Source organism: Rhinatrema bivittatum, chromosome 7, assembly GCF_901001135.1.
Source record: "Rhinatrema bivittatum chromosome 7, aRhiBiv1.1, whole genome shotgun sequence".
Lineage (NCBI taxonomy): Eukaryota > Metazoa > Chordata > Amphibia > Gymnophiona > Rhinatrematidae > Rhinatrema > Rhinatrema bivittatum.
The window spans coordinates 112,841,673-112,859,670 of record NC_042621.1 but is presented as its reverse complement, the minus strand read 5'-3'; the positions used below and the strand labels follow the sequence as shown (position 1 = coordinate 112,859,670).

The window sequence follows — 17,998 nt, the reverse complement described above, 5'->3', positions numbered from 1 at the left end:
ATTGAGAGAAGTTAGGGATGATGGGGGTATGGAGGGGGAGTGACAAAGTGCAAGAGCCATATGTGAGAAGACACATGTACATTCCCAACACTTTCTTTGTACTTTGATTAGTGTAGGATGAAACGTATTTCTGTTTCTAGTTCTGTACTGAATGCACAGACTAGCTTTTGGGGGTTTCCATTCCATTTGTTGTCTCCACCTTTGTAATTTTGGGGGTTTTTTTATTCTGTACTTGGTGAAAGCCTGTTCTCTGTGTGTGACCAAGGTGAGGTATTTTACTAGCATGTAGGCATTTCTATCAATCTTATTTGTTGTGTTTTCTCAATAGGTCATGCAGTGATGGTGCACTGTTGCCTTTTCATAGGTAGGGCTATTGCTGTTTGAGTTCTCAGAGTTAGTGCTGCTATGGTTGGCAAATTTGCTACACATTTGCTGAGTGGTTTTTCTCATGGTTTTGTATTTTACAAGGTGCCTGGCAGTAGAGGGGGTTTGTGTTGCTATTACTGAGATGACACCAGAATCGGTATATCTTTTTTGTATGGCAAGTTGTATGGGGAAATATCCTAGTTCTGGTCTGCACCTACTGTTGGGGGGCAGGGAGTTCCTATGGATGGAGAGTATATGTTTACATTGAGCCCCATGATGGTCAGTATGTCACCGAATGTGAGCACCATCTGTCAGGTGTGTCCCGACAGAAAAAAAACTGAGAACCACTGGTATATACTACGGGCAGCAGCAAGAGGCACCTCTGGGCATATCTTCACATTTATTCTCAACAATAAGTAACTTTTATCTTTGCAGCAAGCAATTTAGCTGATAGTGACTTGAATGACAAATCTAATTTTAGCATTTTCCTGCTCAAAATCACGTTAGATATGCTAGGCTCTTCTCATTTTTTAAGTGGTGCTGTCAACGTCATGAAGAAAGCAACCTTGTATATGTGGGGGGAAAAAAAACGCACAGCAAATTGAAATGCATTGAGCAGGAGACAAGCGGTGACCCATGTATTTGAGAAATTACTTACCTGATAATTTCGTTTTCCTTAGTGTAGACAGATGGACTCAGGACCAATGGGTAAAGCGTACTCCTGTTAGCAGTTGGAGACGGGTCAGATTTCAATCTGACGTCAGCCCCTAGTACATATACCCCTGCAGGAAGTGCAGCTATTCAGTATTCTCCTCGAAAAGCATTGTGGATATATGTATGACTGACTGATTAACTTAATTTGTTTAACTTGAATAACTTCATAACTTGGTTAAACATTCAAACTTGATTAACTTGAACTGGATGATTGACTATAGCTGGAGACCGCCAGTGTACTCAACCGGAAAGCGTCGACACCTGGCAGGGTGGATGCCCTAGGTAAATGAAAACATGGCTTACCCTTGAATTATTTGAAAGACCATGCGTAACGGCAGCCAAGGGTGGGATGCTGAGTCCATCTGTCTACACTAAGGAAAATGAAATTATCAGGTAAGTAATTTCTCCATTTCCTAGCGTGTAGCAGATGGACTCAGGACCAATGGGATGTATAAAAGCTACCCCGGAACCGGGTGGGAGGCTGCCTGTGGTCCACTTATGAACATAAGAAATTGCCATGCTGGGTCAGACCAAGGGTCCATCAAGCCCAGCATCCTGTTTCCAACAGAGGCCAAAACCAGGCCACAAGAACCTGGCAATTACCCAAACACTAAGAAGGTGAGGTTATCAAATTGGCGGATGATACAAAATTATTCAGAGTAGTTAAATCACAAGCAGACTGTGATACATTACAGGAGGACCTTGCAAGACTGGAAGATTGGGCATCCAAATGGCAGATGAAATTTAATGTGGACAAGTGCAAGGTGTTGCATATAGGGAAAAATAACCCTTGCTATACATGATGCTAGGTTCCATATTAGGAGCTACCACCCAGGAAAAAGATCTAGGCATCATAGTGGATAATACTTTAAAATCGTCGGCTCAGTGTGCTGCAGCAGTCAAAAAAGCAAATAGAATGTTAGGAATTATTAGGAAGGGAATGGTTAATAGAACGGAAAATGTCATAATGCCTCTGTATCGCTCCATGGTGAGACCGCACCTTGAATACTGTGTACAATTCTGGTCGCCGCATCTCAAAAAAGATATAGTTGCGATGGAGAAGGTACAGAGAAGGGCAACCAAAATGATAAAGGGGATGGAACAGCTTCCCTATGAGGAAAGGCTGAAGAGGTTAGGGCTGTTCAGCTTGGAGAAGAGATGGCTGAGGAGGGATATGATAGAGGTCTTTAAGATTATGAGAGGTCTTGAACGAGTAGATGTGACTCGGTTATTTACACTTTTGAATAATAGAAGGACTAGGGGGCATTCCATGAAGTTAGCAAGTAGCACATTTAAGACTAATCTGATTTCCCTGTATACAATGCCTAATTATCTGCCCTTAAATAAGCTTATCCAGAAACATGTATATGTATCCCGAAATACCAAAAGTCTCTTTAAATGGTCAAGGACCTCTGATTTCAGCAGTTTATTCCAAAGGGTGGGGTCAATAATGAAGAAAGCACACTGCCTGGTCAGTCAGTTTAATCATCTGGGCAGAGGGACCAGCTAAGAGCCTTTTACTTGAAGAATGCAGAGGTCGAGAGGGAGATCACGAGTATATAATGATGCAACAGCTCAGAAATACCAGAAGGACATCCCCCCTTTACTGCCTTGAATACTGAAACTAACACCTTAAATGGCACTCTCTGAGGAATGGGGGGTGCCAGTGAAGCTCACGCAAAAATAGGGTCACGTGGTGTCATCGCTGACACCCCGAAATGAGGCACTGTGCTGAGTTTTATGCAAAACCTGCCGTGCTTTAAGATGAGCCCCAGGGAGACCTACATGCAGGGAGTTACAATAATCTACAAAGGCCTGAACGATTGTTCGAAAATAATCAGTATTCAGAATAAGTTTTAGGTGCCAGAGTAAATGCAACTTATAGCCCGAACATATAATATGTTGGTTTTTGGGGCTGAAAAGAAGGAAACCCTGGTTCTTTACTGAATCTGTGAATTTGATATCAGCAGGGAAAGAGATATTACAGATGTTCTTATTAAAAATAGCCTCACTGAGCTGTTGAAAAATAGCCTCACTTTTTACTAGATTCAACAATAAGGGGTAGATTTTTTAAAAAGTACGCTGGATTTTATAAGATACGCACGTAGCTGCGCGTATCTTATAAAATCCGGGGTCGGCGCGCGCAAGGGGGTGCACATTTGTGCAACCTGCGCGCGCTGCCTGTTCCCTCGCCCACCCCCCCGGCCCTATCTAAACCCCCCCTTAACTTTGTTGGCAGATTTACGCTTGCTAAAAGCAGATGTAAATCTGCGCGCGCCAGCAGGCTGCTGGCGCGCCGTCACCCAACCCGGGGGCTGGTCCGGAGGCCTCGACCACGCCCCTGGGCCGGCGCCACGCCCCCGGGCCCGCCCCCGAAATGCTGCGGCACGCCCCCGAAATGCCGCATCGTTTCAGGAACGCCCCGACACGCCCCCTCCCCGCCCCTTTTAGAAAGCCCCGGGACTTACGCGCGTCCCGGGGCTCTGTGCGCGCCGGCGGCCTATGCAAAATAGGCGCGCGTAAATCCAGCCGGATTTACGCGTACAGGGCATTTAAAATCCACCCGTAAATGATTACACGCTCAGTGATGAACTACTACCAAACAGCATGAAATTTCTTCCAAAATCAGGTTTAATCATCCCACTTATTGGGAAGTATAGCTGAATATCATCAGCGTAAACACGGAGAGTGGGAATGTGTTGCTCCAACAGGGTACACAGTGGTCTGAAATAAACATTTACATACATAGTGTCACGTATTCATACTCCGCAACGTAACCTATGTTCTGCCAATAAAGGGTTACTCTCTATTCCCTCTGTGACAAGTGCTAAACTTACATTAGTCAGAGAAAGAGCTGTCTCATTAGCTGGCCCGAAACTATGGAACACTCTACCCGTCGAGTTAAGACTCCAAAAAACCTAAAATTGTTTAAAAAGGCTCTGAAAATGTGGCTTTTTAATCAAGCATATGGAACAGATACCAGCCAGTAATTACCACTTCGTTTGTCTTTTATTCGATTTTAGTTCATTTTATTTCTTAAGTAATTTTAAGAATTTTGTTACCTGATTTTATCAAGTATGTTTATTGATAGTTTTAATGTTTTTTTTGTACTTTTTACTTAAATTATGTCTTTTGGATTTTGTAATGAAGATGTAAACCATTGTGAAGGTTAACACAAAACATCGGTATAAAAAACGGACTAAATAAATAAATTAAATAGGGCGGTGGATAAAACTGATCCTCGTGGAGCTCCCGCTTCAGTGGTTACCCAGTCAGAGGAGTCATTGAAATGGACCTGTTGTCTGTGGTCAAGGAATGATTTAAACAATGCGTGTACTTTACCCCAAACTCCCATTTCCCGTAAATGCTCCAGGAGAGAATGGGAGATGGAATCAAAGGTTGAAGAAAACTGCAGTCACAGCATTACCTGGCTGAAACACCATGCCTTTAGCTTTTTCCCTGAACTTAAGGTAGCATATGGCTTCAGGCACAGGCTTAGTGGGTGTATTCCACATTTTTGGTGTGTACAGTTGAAAGCATGGCGTCTTCTGCAGGACAACCTTGCAGCGGTCAGGGGAGGAGAGGAAAGAAAAGCCGTTTTTGGTGGACCAGAGTTCCCTTGAGGGTGTAAGGGGAGAGAAGCTGAGAGAGGTATTCAGGTGCCTGTTTAAGCAAGCGTTTTATCTGCTTTCTACTGGGAGTCAACGAAGATGATTATGATCCGTTGCTTTTGCACCAAAATTGTCATGGCACTGCTTTTGTCGGACCTTGATTGAGAACCACTGCCTTTTCATCAGTCGTCATTGCACAGTAAATCAAGGACAGAAGACTTACCTAACAAAGTGAATCGGTCATGAAATGAAGCTACCTTGATCCACAACATGACACTAAATTCAGTTCCAGCTTTCCACTAATTTATCCATAGTAGGGGTTTCTAAATATTATGGAAAACCTTCTTTAAAAAACTTCTTTTTCTTTAAAAAAAAACAAACAAAACCCTTCCTGTTCCTAATTTCTAAATAGATCTCAGAAGTTCACCAAACAAACCCCAGATGAAAAACAAGACTAGATAAGACAGACCATGCTGCAGGCACAATAAAAATATTCAATATGATAATTGTGTTGCTCCAGGTCTGAGAGAACAAATCTAAAATATGCCCTTTTCTTGTGTAGGTGAAGATATCGCCTAGTTAAAAACCTGTGACGAAAAAAGCAGGAGTTGGGCCACAAAATGCAGAGCCCAATGGAACATTAAAATTGCCCAATAAAATTAAATGATCCATTTCTAAATAAATACTCACAATTAATTGTTTGTCCCTCCAGGAGCTTTCACAATTATCACAAGGTGCCCGATAAACTAATAAAATAGCAAGCTTATGTAGCTGAGCAAATCTAAATAACAAACCTTCCAAGACAGAGAGCTGACATATCTCAGTCTGAGAGATGCCTATAGATTCATGAGCAATTTGTGCCCTTATCAGAGGCTCTGAATTTTTAAAAATTAAAACTTGAAGGGCATACCTGATTTTAAAATAAGAGTTCTTGAGACAGCTCATATCCAGATTATTAATACTTAAGTCATTGTCTTAAGACCTGCTGTACACTTAAAAAAAAAATTGGTAATGACACTCTTCTTTGCAGCAGGGCCTACCTGGGGTTTAATTTCCACAATCCAAAAATAAATTTGTTAATCATTCTAAACAGATATCGCAAATATTTATCTAAATTCACAGTATGTACAAACGCCAAACTAATGGCTATCAATGCACACTATAGCCCCATGGGCAATGTTAGGAGCTCTCAAATATCATTCGAGATGCAGCAGAGCTTCATTTCAGCAAACTTGCTGGAATAGGTTTCGGGTAGAGCATAATAAAAGCCCCAGTAGCCTTAATTTTATGCAAATTGAAGCTAAGATTTGGTTTTTGAGTTTTTGCTTTCTTTTGGGAAAACGGATATTTTTTTTTATTTGTAGCAAACTAATACATTGCTTTCCAATTATAGTTCAGCTCCCAACCATTGTGCAACAGCAGCACTTACTGGCTGGCTTAGGGTGTACTTGTGCCTTTTTCTGCAGAGAACCCTGTTGATCTAATGGTTAGGCTAGACAGGAGGTGGGAGTGGCCCCCTGAGTGGCTGCCCTCCAGACTTATGATGCTGTAGCCCCAGTAGAGGTTGGTTTTAATTGATCTGGAAGCGCAAAGGTGCATAATGAAGATGCATAATTTCCATTTAACTAAAATCAAATTTAACCTTAAGGCGTAGTAGCTCTCTCTGCTACTATACATTTGTTACATTCCTGTTTCTCTGCTCTTGATCTAGCTTTCTCATTACTCTTAGTGGGGATTTCTTCTAAAGTCACAGCCCTAATTTGTGTGTGTCTCGCTTTTCCACAGAACTATTTTGAAAGTTACCTTTCCATCGCCTCCACTGTTCCTGCTGTAGTATGCCTGCTAGCAAACTTCCTGCTTGTCAACAAGTAAGTGTCATAACTTTTTTTTTTTTTATACTGTACCTTGGCTGCCTTCTCTTCTTTAAAATAATTGTCCCTGCTTGTGGCAAAACAAAATTTAAGAAATAAAAGAATTGGCATTCTTTAAATATGTAGTGCAGCACCACAAAATATTGGATGCCAACACTGAGTATGCCACATTCATAGAAATGAACTGGATCTGAGCCCCCTTAAGCCTGGTCAAACCACTACTTTATCCTTATGGAAGAATTAATCTGCCTGTTTGTAGCACAATGTATTGGTTTTCTTGTGACCAAAAACCTTAGCACTGGAAATGTATTTGGATTGTGGGGCCTGATCTGGGTGTGTTTTCTAGAGCTGGGCAAATTTTTATTATTTTTTTTTTATTTTAGATTGGTCATCCAGCTTCCCATACTAGTTGACCTGTCATTGCCTCCCACAATAAAACAATTATATGCAAAGGTTTAGGCATCCCTGGTCAAATTGTATGTTTCAATGAATCGAAACTTTGTACCATGTAGAGGTTGTCACCTTCTGTTCACTTAAACGCAAGCGAGAGGGCAGGCAGCACACTGACCACAAGGGAACTTATCCACGTTAGATGTATCAAGTTCGTCCTGCCCCCGCGGGCCAATCGGAAGCCTCCTTCCTGCCAGTGGGAGGAGGAAGCCTCTGATTGGCTGGTGAGGCAGGAAGAAGGGGACATCTCATAGTCCGGGGATGGAGTGGCTTGAGGGGGGCTGGGAGAAGTGACAGGGTCCAGGCCCGTGGCGGCGAAGAAGCCTGACCCTGTGGCCGCCACGGGCTGGAAGTGCTGAAATTAAACACAGCAGCGAGCCACAAAGAAAAGAGGCCAGGAAACGCGATAAAGTAGGGATTCCCCAAAGCGGCAGTGAGTCGCAAGCAAGAAGAGGCCGGTCGCTCCGGGGATTCTCCCCACTCCACCCCCGATGCAACAGTGAGTGCGACAGAACCGCGTTTGAAGTAAAAGTGGCACTCGGCCATGCTGATTATAGATGGGGCAATTGGAGCTCCCAGTGGCCGTAAAAGCAGGAAGATGGGGGGCCACGGGAGCCTAGGGATATCCCAACAGTCAGAAGAAAGGCTTGAGTGCCGGGGCATATTTTTCTAAAATAAATGTTTGCTGCTTCAGTGTGGCTGAGAAGGCAGTGGCAGCACTGGGAAATCTGCCATTGTGAAATTGAAGGGGAACACAGCATTGGGGCTCTAAGCAAAGTGTGTGTGAGAGACAGAGACTGGGCAGGGAGGTGACTGGGGTGTGTGTGAGAGACAGAGACAGCTCAGGGAGGTGACTGGGGTGTGTGTGTGAGACAGAGCCTGGGCAGGGAGGTGACTGGGGTGTGTGTGAGAGACAGAGACTGGTCGTAGTGTTTAATTGGTGTGTGTGGGTGACTTGTGGGCCCTAAAGAAGAGGACCGTAAGGACAGAGCTTCAGCAGCTGCTGCTGTTCCTGGTATTTACTTTTAAGGGAAAGGAGTAGGAGAGTTGCTGGAGATGGTAAGTAAAGGTGGCATTTTAAGTTTATTTTTCTTGATTGACTGCCTTTTTAATTATTGAGTATTATGTGATCTGTTGTTTTGAAATATTTTATTGATATTTGGACAATTTTTAATTTTTATGAGTTTTAATTCTGTTCAGCTGTTTTGAAACATCTTATTAATATAGTTTTACAGTTATTTCTGTGTGGGGATCTATAGCAGCTTGGCTTGTTCTGTTTTCCTAATAGGAGGTGTATTAGTATTTAGGACCTGATTTAATATTTGTAGTGTTGCCTTTTCATAGATAGGGTTGTTTTGTGATCCATAATGCAGGTGTAACTTTCTGTGGATTAGTTTGTGTACATTATTGCAGATCCTGGGACTGTGTTAGGTGCTATATTTCTCTTTCCAGTTCTCCAGGTTTGCACTGCATGCAGAGTGGCTTTTTTTGGTTTTCCATTCCAGTTTGTCTCCATATTTATAATTTGTGGTTTTTCTGTACATTGTGAAGGTCAGTTCTGGGTGTGTGACTGAGGTGAGGTATTTTACTAGCATGTAGGCATTTGTATCAATCCTATTTGTTGTGTTTTCTCAATAGGATATGCATTAGTGGTAAATTTATTGCCTTTTCATAAGGAAGGGAGTTTGTTTTGCTTTTACTGAGATGTCATCAGAACATTTTTTTTGCATGGTGAGTTCTATGGGTAATGCCCTAGTTCTGCTCTGCATCCATTGTTGGGGGTCAAGGGGGTTCCAATGGATGCAGAATGTATGTTTACATATAGCCTCGTTACGGTTACGTATTCAGTGTGTGACGCATGTGAGAACCATCTGTCAGGTGTGTCCTGGCCGAGAAAAGGTTGAGAATCAATGCTTTAGTGCATTATCGTGTTTTTTTTTGTTTTGTTTTGTTTTTATCTCTAAGAAAACAGAAGGCAATTAGCTTACTTATTTTATTGTCTGATCATGCTTTGTACAGACAATGTATGCTACCAGCAGCTAACAAAAGATATGAGAGCTCTGAATGTGCAGTAATATTTTTGATAATTTTTTGATCTTAGGACAGTGGGAACAAGCACTGAACAAATTAATGATGTGTATATCATGCTCTACCTGAATATCCATCAAAATTCATTAATTCCCACGAATCTTATACATAATTCCGTGTAACTATTTTTATTTATTTATTTATTTTATTTATTTAAGGTTTTTCTATACCGGCATTCATGATAAGATCATATCATGCCGGTTTACATATAACAGGGGGTGCAAAAACTGTTCTTTTAACAAGTGCAACGGAAGCAAAAGTTACAATAAAACAAGGTTGTAGAACTGGGAGAGGAAGGAATAATACTGATGCATAAGCTTACATTTTTCCTAAGAAATTACTGTTAGATTTGTTTACTCCAAAATGTTAACTGCCTACATATATGGTTAAGCTTTTGCTACTAAAGATGATAGGATTTAAATATTTCTATCATGCTGTAGCTACATCATTTTCAGTACTTCTCCTTTCAGCTGTTACTAGCCAGGGCTAAAAAGCACAGTCTCAAACTTTATGACTGCAGTTAGCATAACCTAACTACAGATTTCAAGCCTGAAATCCAGAAATTCCCCACACTAGTAGAAATCCATTTAAATAAAATTAGGTCAGCATTTTGTCAGTCAGGAATTCCTTTGGGAGGTCCAGGTGTGGCTCATCAGCATGGATATTGAAGTTACCCAGGACCAAGATCCCCCAGGCTTTTCTGGAATAACTGCTGAAATTAGTTGTAGGAGATTATAGGACGTCATTGTTTGATGGTGAGTAGTATATAAGGAAGAATCCCCATTTGGCATGGGTGTCCACCTGAAGAAGGATGGTTTTGATTCCTACTAGTCTTCGCATAGAGGAAGTGCTAGGTTCAGAGATTTTCTGGAGATAATAGCTACTATCCTTTGCCTTTTTTGGCTTGGCATGGAACATGAGCAAATGTATAGTCTTAAGGACAGATTTGGTTAAATCAGGGATTTCCTAGCGTGTAGCAGATGGACTCAGGACCAATGGGTATAGTGTACTCCTGATAGCAGTTGGAGATGGATCAGATTTCAATCTGACGTCAGCCCTATTACATATACCCCTGCAGGAAGTGCAGCTCTTCTGTATTTTCCGTCTCCATAGCAGTTAGGGACTCTATGCACGCTTGCACAGCGTTAGAGTAATTTTACCAAAAAGAAACCAAAATAAGAAGTCTTACCTCTACAGACGAGCCTCGCTCTCCTGCGGTGACACCGTTGGGTCCCTCCCCCAGTCGAGATTCCCGAGGTGATTTCCGTGATCCCTCAGAGGTGAGCCTCGGTCCGGCGGCCGACCCTCGGCGGGGACCTAGCCCCCAACATCGGGTGAGGCTGAGAGGCAGCGGGTGCAACCTCGAGTGCAGCAATGAAGGTATTTTTTCCTCTCCCCCCGCAGCCAGAGACCACCCGGAATGAAACCGGGAAGCGCCGAGACAAGGTAAGGTAGAAATCTATTTATTTAAAAGTCTCTGGTCTCCGAAGCTCGAGGAGTCGCACAGGTCGCCAGCCGGGACCAGTGCCACCGGGTTGATCTGCCCTAGCAGGGCTAGACCCCAGTCAGATCCGAGGGCCCTCCCACGTGGAGACCCTCCGAGGTGGTCGCCATATTGTCAACAGTAGTCGCCGTCACCATTTTGGCTCTGTTCGCCGCCCTGTCCGCCACTTTGAACCGTGCGCACAAATACCTCGTGCGCCCGGCCCAGTAAGTGCGTATAGCCACGCACTTACTGGGCCGGGCGCATAATTTCAACCTGTGTGCACAACAGCGCGCACATCTCCCTGCGTGCACCAAACCCACGTGCGCAACTTCGACGTACAGCGTAGTGCACAACTGTATTGTACGCGCACAAGTCATGGCACCACTCGAAAATAAACTCAAAGCTCAGGGCCTTTGCCCAGCATGCCACATTAGAGCTGTGCAGCATGAGGAGGCCACAGCCCTGTGTATACAGTGCAAAGAGGCCCTAGGGGACCCAACTCATGGCCCTCCCCAGCCGGTTCCGGACCCCAGCCTCTCGAGCAGTATGCAGTACCTAGCATTACACAGCGGGACCCCCCTCAAATGGGGCTCCCCAGGGACACTGTGCCCCCTAGTCTAGATCCAGCATCTATCTCCTGGGTGGAATTCTTCAAAGGTCTGCATACCTTCGCCATATGCAACCAGGGCCTCCTATAAGGCGGTCACAGGCTCCACCAGAGGACCTCAATGTGCTGGGACCCTCTATGCCCAGGGAAGTGATCCCACCGCCCAGAAGCCCCACCTTCGGGGACACGGACATATCAGATGAGTCAGAACTCCTGGAGGAAGGGGAACTTCCTCCGGGGACAGAACCCCATCAAACCATGAGACGCTTCTTCACCAAGGACAAGCTTCCAGACCTGGTCACACACAGCTTAAAAGAGTTTGCCATCCTAGGCACAAGTGCCTCAGGGGAACCTAAGACGAACCCACTATTAGAGGGACTCCGTCAGACCGCCTGCCATTTCCCACTATTACAAGCTGTCCAGCAACTAATTGACCTGGAATGGGACGCCCCAGAAACTACATTCAAAGGGGGCCGGGCTCTGGCAGCCATGTACCCTCTGGACCCAGCCGCGAAAGATCTCCTGGCTTGTCCGAAAGTGGATGCCATGGTCTGCGCGGTCTCAAAGCGCACTACTATCCCGATGGAGGGAGGAGTAGCACTCAAGGATGCTCAAGACAGACGTCTGGAATCTATCATCAAACAGTCCTTTGACGCCTCCGCTATGTCTTTACAGATCGCGGCCTGCTGTGCTATGGTGACACACGCCTGCTTAGCACAGACCAGGAACAACACTCCTGGGGAGGCCTGGAACCAGCGGTATCATTCCTTGCGGACGCCGCTTCGGATCTGGTACGCACAGCAGGTAGAGGAATCTCATCCACCGTGGCAGTCAGAAGACAAATCTGGCTCTGAAACTGGTCAGCCGCCGCATCCTCTGAGACTCACAAGGATGCCCTTAAAGGGAACACTCCTGTTTGGAAGCGAACTAGAGAAACTAGCCAACAAATGGGGTGAGTCCCAACTGCCGTGGCTACCGGAGGACAGGAATAAGAGAAACCAGTGATCCTTCCCCCGAACCTCCAGGGGCAGAGGATCACAGAGCTTCAACCCATATAGAAGCTCATATCAAGCAGCCCGCCCCGCAGGCTGGAGCCCATCCTTTCGGAACAAGCACAATAAAAGGGGAGCCAGCTCGGGCCCAGGCCCCAGCCGAACCCCACAATGAAAATCAGCTGACCCATCCAAAGGAAGAAGCCATAGGTGGCAGACTTGCCCTATTCTACCAAAGATGGGTCGAGAGAACTTCGGACAAGTGGGTCCTATCCATCATTCGAGAGGGATATTACCTGGATTTCCACCACCTCCCTCAAGACAAGTTTGTGGAATCTCCCTGCCACGACCCTTCCAAAAGAATGGCAGTGGAAGCTACACTGACCAGATTACGAGCCTTAGAGGCTATAACACCGGTGCCTCCACAACAAATAAATACTGGCCATTATTCCATCTATTTTATCGTCCCCAAGAAAGAAGGAACGTTCAGACCCATCCTGGACCTCAAGGCGGTCAACAGTCACCTGAAGATTCCTCGCTTCCGCATGGAAACCCTACACTCGGTAATAAGGGCAATACAACTGGGAGAGTTTCTTTCCTCCCTGGATCTGTCCGAAGCCTACCTACACATTCCGATTCATCAAGAGCATCAGCGATTTCAACGCTTCTCGATCCTGGACCATCACTACCAGTTCCGGGCACTACCTTTCCGGTTAACCACTGCACCCCGGATGTTCACCAAGATCATAGTGGTGGCGGCAGCAACACTGAGGAAGGAAAGAATCCGCGTGCACCCTTATCTAGACGATTGGCTGATCAGAGCGAAATCCCCAGAAGAAAGCCACCAAGCAACCAAAACTCTACTGTGGAGAGCCTCGGGTGGGTGGTCAACACAAACAAGAGCTGCCTGCAGCCTTCCCAATCTCTAGAATACTTGGGAGTCCGGTTCGACACCAAACAAGACAAGGCCATCCTGACACCGACAAGGAGATCAAAACTGATGACCCAGTTACGAACCCTGTTGAGCGAACTTCGCCCCACAGCATGGGATTACCTACAAGTTCTCGGCCTCATGGCATCCACACTGGAAGTAGTCCTATGGGCACGAGCTCACATGAGACCCCCTACAACGCTCACTACTATCATGATGGAATCCACTGTCCCAGAGCTACACCATATGGCTTCAGCTCCCGGATAGAGTTCGAGCCCAACTACGATGGTGGCTACAAGAAGCCCATCTGAGCCAGGGAGCAAGACTATCCTCACCAACCTGGATCCTACTCACCACGGATGCCAGCCTACGAGGATGGGGAGCGCAGTGCCAGGAGCTAACCGCCCAAGGGCAATGGAACATCAATCGCCTAGAAGCCCGGGCAGTCAGACTAGCCTGCCTACGGTTCGGTCACAGACTCCGAGACAAAGCGGTCAGAGTAATGTCAGACAACGCTACAACAGTGGCCTACATCAACCATCAGGGAGGATCCAGAAGCCAACAGGTGTCTCTGGAAATAGACCTTCTAATGTCATGGGCGGAATTGAATCTTCAAGCGGTCTCGGCTGTCCACATTGCCGGGAAAGACCGCGTTGAGGCGGACTACCTCAGCAGAGAAAATCTAGATCCAGGAGAATGGAAGCTGTCGACCACAGCATTCCAATTGATAGTAAACCGTTGGGGAACACCAACCATGGACCTTCTGGAAAACCGGTCCAATGCCCAAGTACCCGGTTACTTCAGCCGCAGGTGGGAACCCTAGTCCCAGGGAATCGATACCCTGGTACAGACCTGGCCACAGGAGACTGTTATACGCCTTCCCACGCAATCATCCACAAGATAGAACACCACATGGGACCAGTGCTTCTAGTGACCCCGGACTGGCCAAGAAGACCGTGGTATGCAGACATGCGAAAACTGCTGACAGGGAACCCCCTGCCGCTACCTCCACACAGAGACCTGCTCCAACAGGGGCCGATCCTCCACGAGGATCCTGCTGGATTCTCTCTTACAGTCTGGCCATTGAGAGGACTCACCTAAGGAGGAGCGGATACTCGGGGGCAGTAATTGACACCCTACTCCGAGCACGCAAGTTCTCCACATCCCTAACATATATAAGGATTTGGAGAATATTTGAAGCCTGGTGCGAGGACCACGACATCATACCACGCTCAGTCAAAGTTCCTGCAATTTTGGAATTCCTGCAGAACGGCCTATAGAAGGGATTGTCCCTCAACTCCATCAAGGTACAGGTGGCCGCATTGTCATGCTACGGAACAAAGAGCGGCAGCATAGCCTCTCACCCGGATGTCTCCCGCTTCCTGAAAGGAGTCAAGCACATCCGACCACCCTGAAGTGGCCAGTGCCTCTTTGGAACCGCAACCTGGTCCTAGATTTCCTAGCAGGAACCTCCTTCAGACCTCTCCGTGGCCTGTCTCTCCGACTATTAACATTGAAGACAGCCTTCCTGCTGGCAGTCTGTTCAGCCTGTCGTATATCCAAGCTACAAGCACTGTCCTGCTGAGAGTCGTTCCTCAGACTCACCCCGGGAACCATCCAGTTACGCACAGTTCCGTCGTTCTTCCTCAAAGTGGTGTCTCACTTCCATCTCAACCAAACCATCTCGCTACCATCGCCAGATGAGCATAAGAATTCGGAAGAGGCTCGAAGTCTATGCCATCTCAACGTCGGCAGACTCCTAGTCTAGTACCTGGAAAGGTCGGAATCCGTACGAAAGACGGACCATCTGTTCGTCCTTCACAGTGGGAAGAAGCAAGGGGAAGCGGCCTCCTGAGCAACCATAGCCCGCTGGATCAAAGAGGTCATCAAGGCGGCCTATGTAGAAGCAGGCAAGCCACCACCTTTGCAAGTCAAGGCCCATTCTACTAGAGCCCAGGCAGTGTCCTGGGTGGAAACCAAGATGCTGTCACCCGCCGAGATCTGCAGGGCGGTGACATGGTCCTCCATCCACACCTTCTCCAGGTTTTACCGCCTGGATGTTCAGGCTCGGGAGGACACAGCATTTGCAAGGGCAGTACTAAGTGGGTCACTGGCAGCCTCCCACCTGATTCGGGAGTAGCTTTTATACATCCCATTGGTTCTGAGTCCATCTGCTACATGCTAGGAAATGGAGAAATTACTTTCCTGATAATTTCGTTCTCCTTAGTGTAGACAGATGGACTCAGCATCCCACCCACGGCTGCCCGTTACTCATGAAATTCTCGGGGCACATCCCCGGGAGCGAGGGATTCACGGGTAAGCCATGCTTTCCTTCATCTAGGTCACCCACCCTACCGGGTGTTGACATTTCTCGGTTGAGGGCACTGGCGGTCTCCAGCTATAGCCAATTCAACCAGTTCAAATTAATCAAGTTAACCAAGTTATAAAGTTAATCAAGTTATTCAAATTATTCAGTCATACATATATCCACAATGCTTTTCAAGGAGAATACTGAAGAGCTGCACTTCCTGCAGGGGTATATGTACTAGGGCTGATGTCAGATTGAAATCTGATCAGTCTCCAACTGCTATCAGGAGTACATTATACCCATTGGTTCTGAGTCCATCTGTCTACACTAAGGAAAACAAAATTATCAGGTAAGGCATTTCTCCAATATCGGTGTCTTATGAATGAGTATCTGTGAGGCACTTGATGTCATTTTGATCATCTGTGACTGGGTCATGTAGAAGGTTAATCTGGTTATGGATGGGAGTGGGTGTTTGGGAGCAGTGTTCTTGTCCTAGGGGGATCATCTTGCCAAGGAATACGACCATCCCAATTTTAGGTTTCTCTTGGTGGATGGAGAGGTCTATGCAAAGTCCTCAGTCTGTGCTGGTTGGGCTTGTAGTTGGGTGCGTATTTTTCTTGGCACATGATAGAGATAACTGGATAAGTTGAAGTGGGAAGGTTAGGTGCCTTTTATAGCACAGCTTGCAGGTGGGAGTTGGTGGGATGCCTAAATTTGATTTTTCTGTTACCTTCAATGTCTGCTTTTTTTCCTCCAAGAGTATCCTCCAGTGTGCGTGTGCTATCTTCACTGGCTGTCATGCTGGCTATCTTCTTGGTGACCACTGTGCTGACAAAAGTGGATACTTCCTTGTGGACACATGAGTTTTTTGCTGTGACCATGGTTAGTGTGGCTATCGTCAGTGGAGCATCCAACATATTCACTAGCAGTGTCTTCGGCCTCACAGGTAGCTTCCCCATGAAGCATTCCCAGGCCTTCATATCAGGTAAGTCAGGACTTAGGATCATGTGTAAATTGTCTAGTTTTTCACCCAGGGTAAGCTGTCAGAAGAAGAAGAGGAGCAGCTAAACAGAACCTTTGCTTGGTGTTGACCTGATGTTTCAGTGATTATCTATACTATAAAAGTGCCCCATCCTGTATGCACAAAATCATTTGTTGATGGGTAGAACAGCATTGCAAATAACAGTCAAAGTAACTGCATTTGATGCACTTAGCCATATATATGGGAAGACTGTGGAAGAAAAAAATAGTAAATGGTGTAGATTCATGCATATCAGCTGCCTGGTGGGAGTCACATGGAAGTGTGTACTGGAACCTTGTGAGGGGAGTAAAAAAAAACAAAACCAAAAAAACTGTATATACGTTTGGCTGGACTTTAAGCTAACTAATGACAGAAGCTATTACCTAGAGTCTAACTGATAATCCATGACAATTTCAGGGCATCTGGAAATCAAAATTTCCAAGGATTGGATAACAGGGAATTTTTTAAAATCTTATTTTAATTGTTGGGTGTTATTTGATGTCTGTGTTAAAATATTTTATTGATGTTTGGAAGATTTTTATATACGTTTTTAATTATTGAATGTTATTCTATTCATTAAAGGGGTAAATTTTAAAAGCTATGTGTGGGCGTCCATATGCGCGTGCTACCTGGTGCGCATGTTATAAAATCGGGGGTTGGCGCGCACAAGGGGGTGCACACTAGTGCATCTTACGCGCGCCGATGCCCTCAGCCTTCACCCGTTCCCTTCCCCCTACTCTATCCTTTCTACCCCCTCCCCCCATTTCTTTAACTTACCATTTGCGCCTGCCTTGGGGCAGGCTCAGATTGCGCCCACCAGCACCCCGCTGGCACGTGATCCCTCGGCACAGCAGCAAATGACCACTGTGCCTGGGACCCCTAGCTCTGCCCTGCCCCTGGACTTAGACGCGTCCCGGGGCTTTTACGCGCATTGCCAGGCCTTTTTAAAATAGGCCCGGTGCACGTAACCTCGTCCCGCGTAGGGCTTTGAAAATCTGGCCCTAATTGTTTTGAATCCTTTTTATTGGTATGGTTTTACTAATTTTGTTTTGAGGAATGGTAATGTTTCTGTGTTTTACGTTGTTGCAGTGCATACAGAATTTGGCTGTTACAATTTCCAGTTCAGTTTTTGTCTGTACGTTTCTATGTATACTGTATCGTCTCTTTATTCTGTATTTGAGGATCTATCGGTGTTTTGCATGCGTGACTGAAGTGAGTTATTCTGTTAGTGTGTAGTTTCTATGTAGGGATCTATAGCAGCTTGGCTTGCTCTGTTTTCCTAATAGGGGGTTTATTACTATTTTAGGCCTGGTGAAATATTTATAGTATTAAGTTTCATAGGTAGGGTTGTTGCTGTTTGAGTGCTGGCAGTTAGTGCTGTTTTAATATAGAAATTCATTTTTCTCGTGGCTCTCTGAAGGTCGTGCCCAAGATGCATTACAGTAGGCCTAATACCATAAATGTTCCAAGTGTCTCTTGCTTTTTTTGTAGGGTTTTCTGGTTGGCACCTCAGCAGTCCATGTAAATATAATATACATAATGTAAGAGATTTT

At 45.6% G+C, this 17,998-nt stretch overlaps 1 protein-coding gene across 1 annotated transcript in view; it reads left to right on the top strand.

Moving 5' to 3' along the window:
• The window catches only part of SLC29A3 (solute carrier family 29 member 3), a 55,856-nt gene that overhangs the window by 24,750 nt on the left and 13,108 nt on the right, over positions 1-17,998 (top strand). The window contains exons 3-4 of the mRNA XM_029608945.1: positions 6,477-6,559; positions 16,183-16,409. Of these exons, the coding sequence (XP_029464805.1) occupies positions 6,477-6,559; positions 16,183-16,409 (310 nt within the window). The remainder of the gene's footprint in view (positions 1-6,476; positions 6,560-16,182; positions 16,410-17,998) is intronic.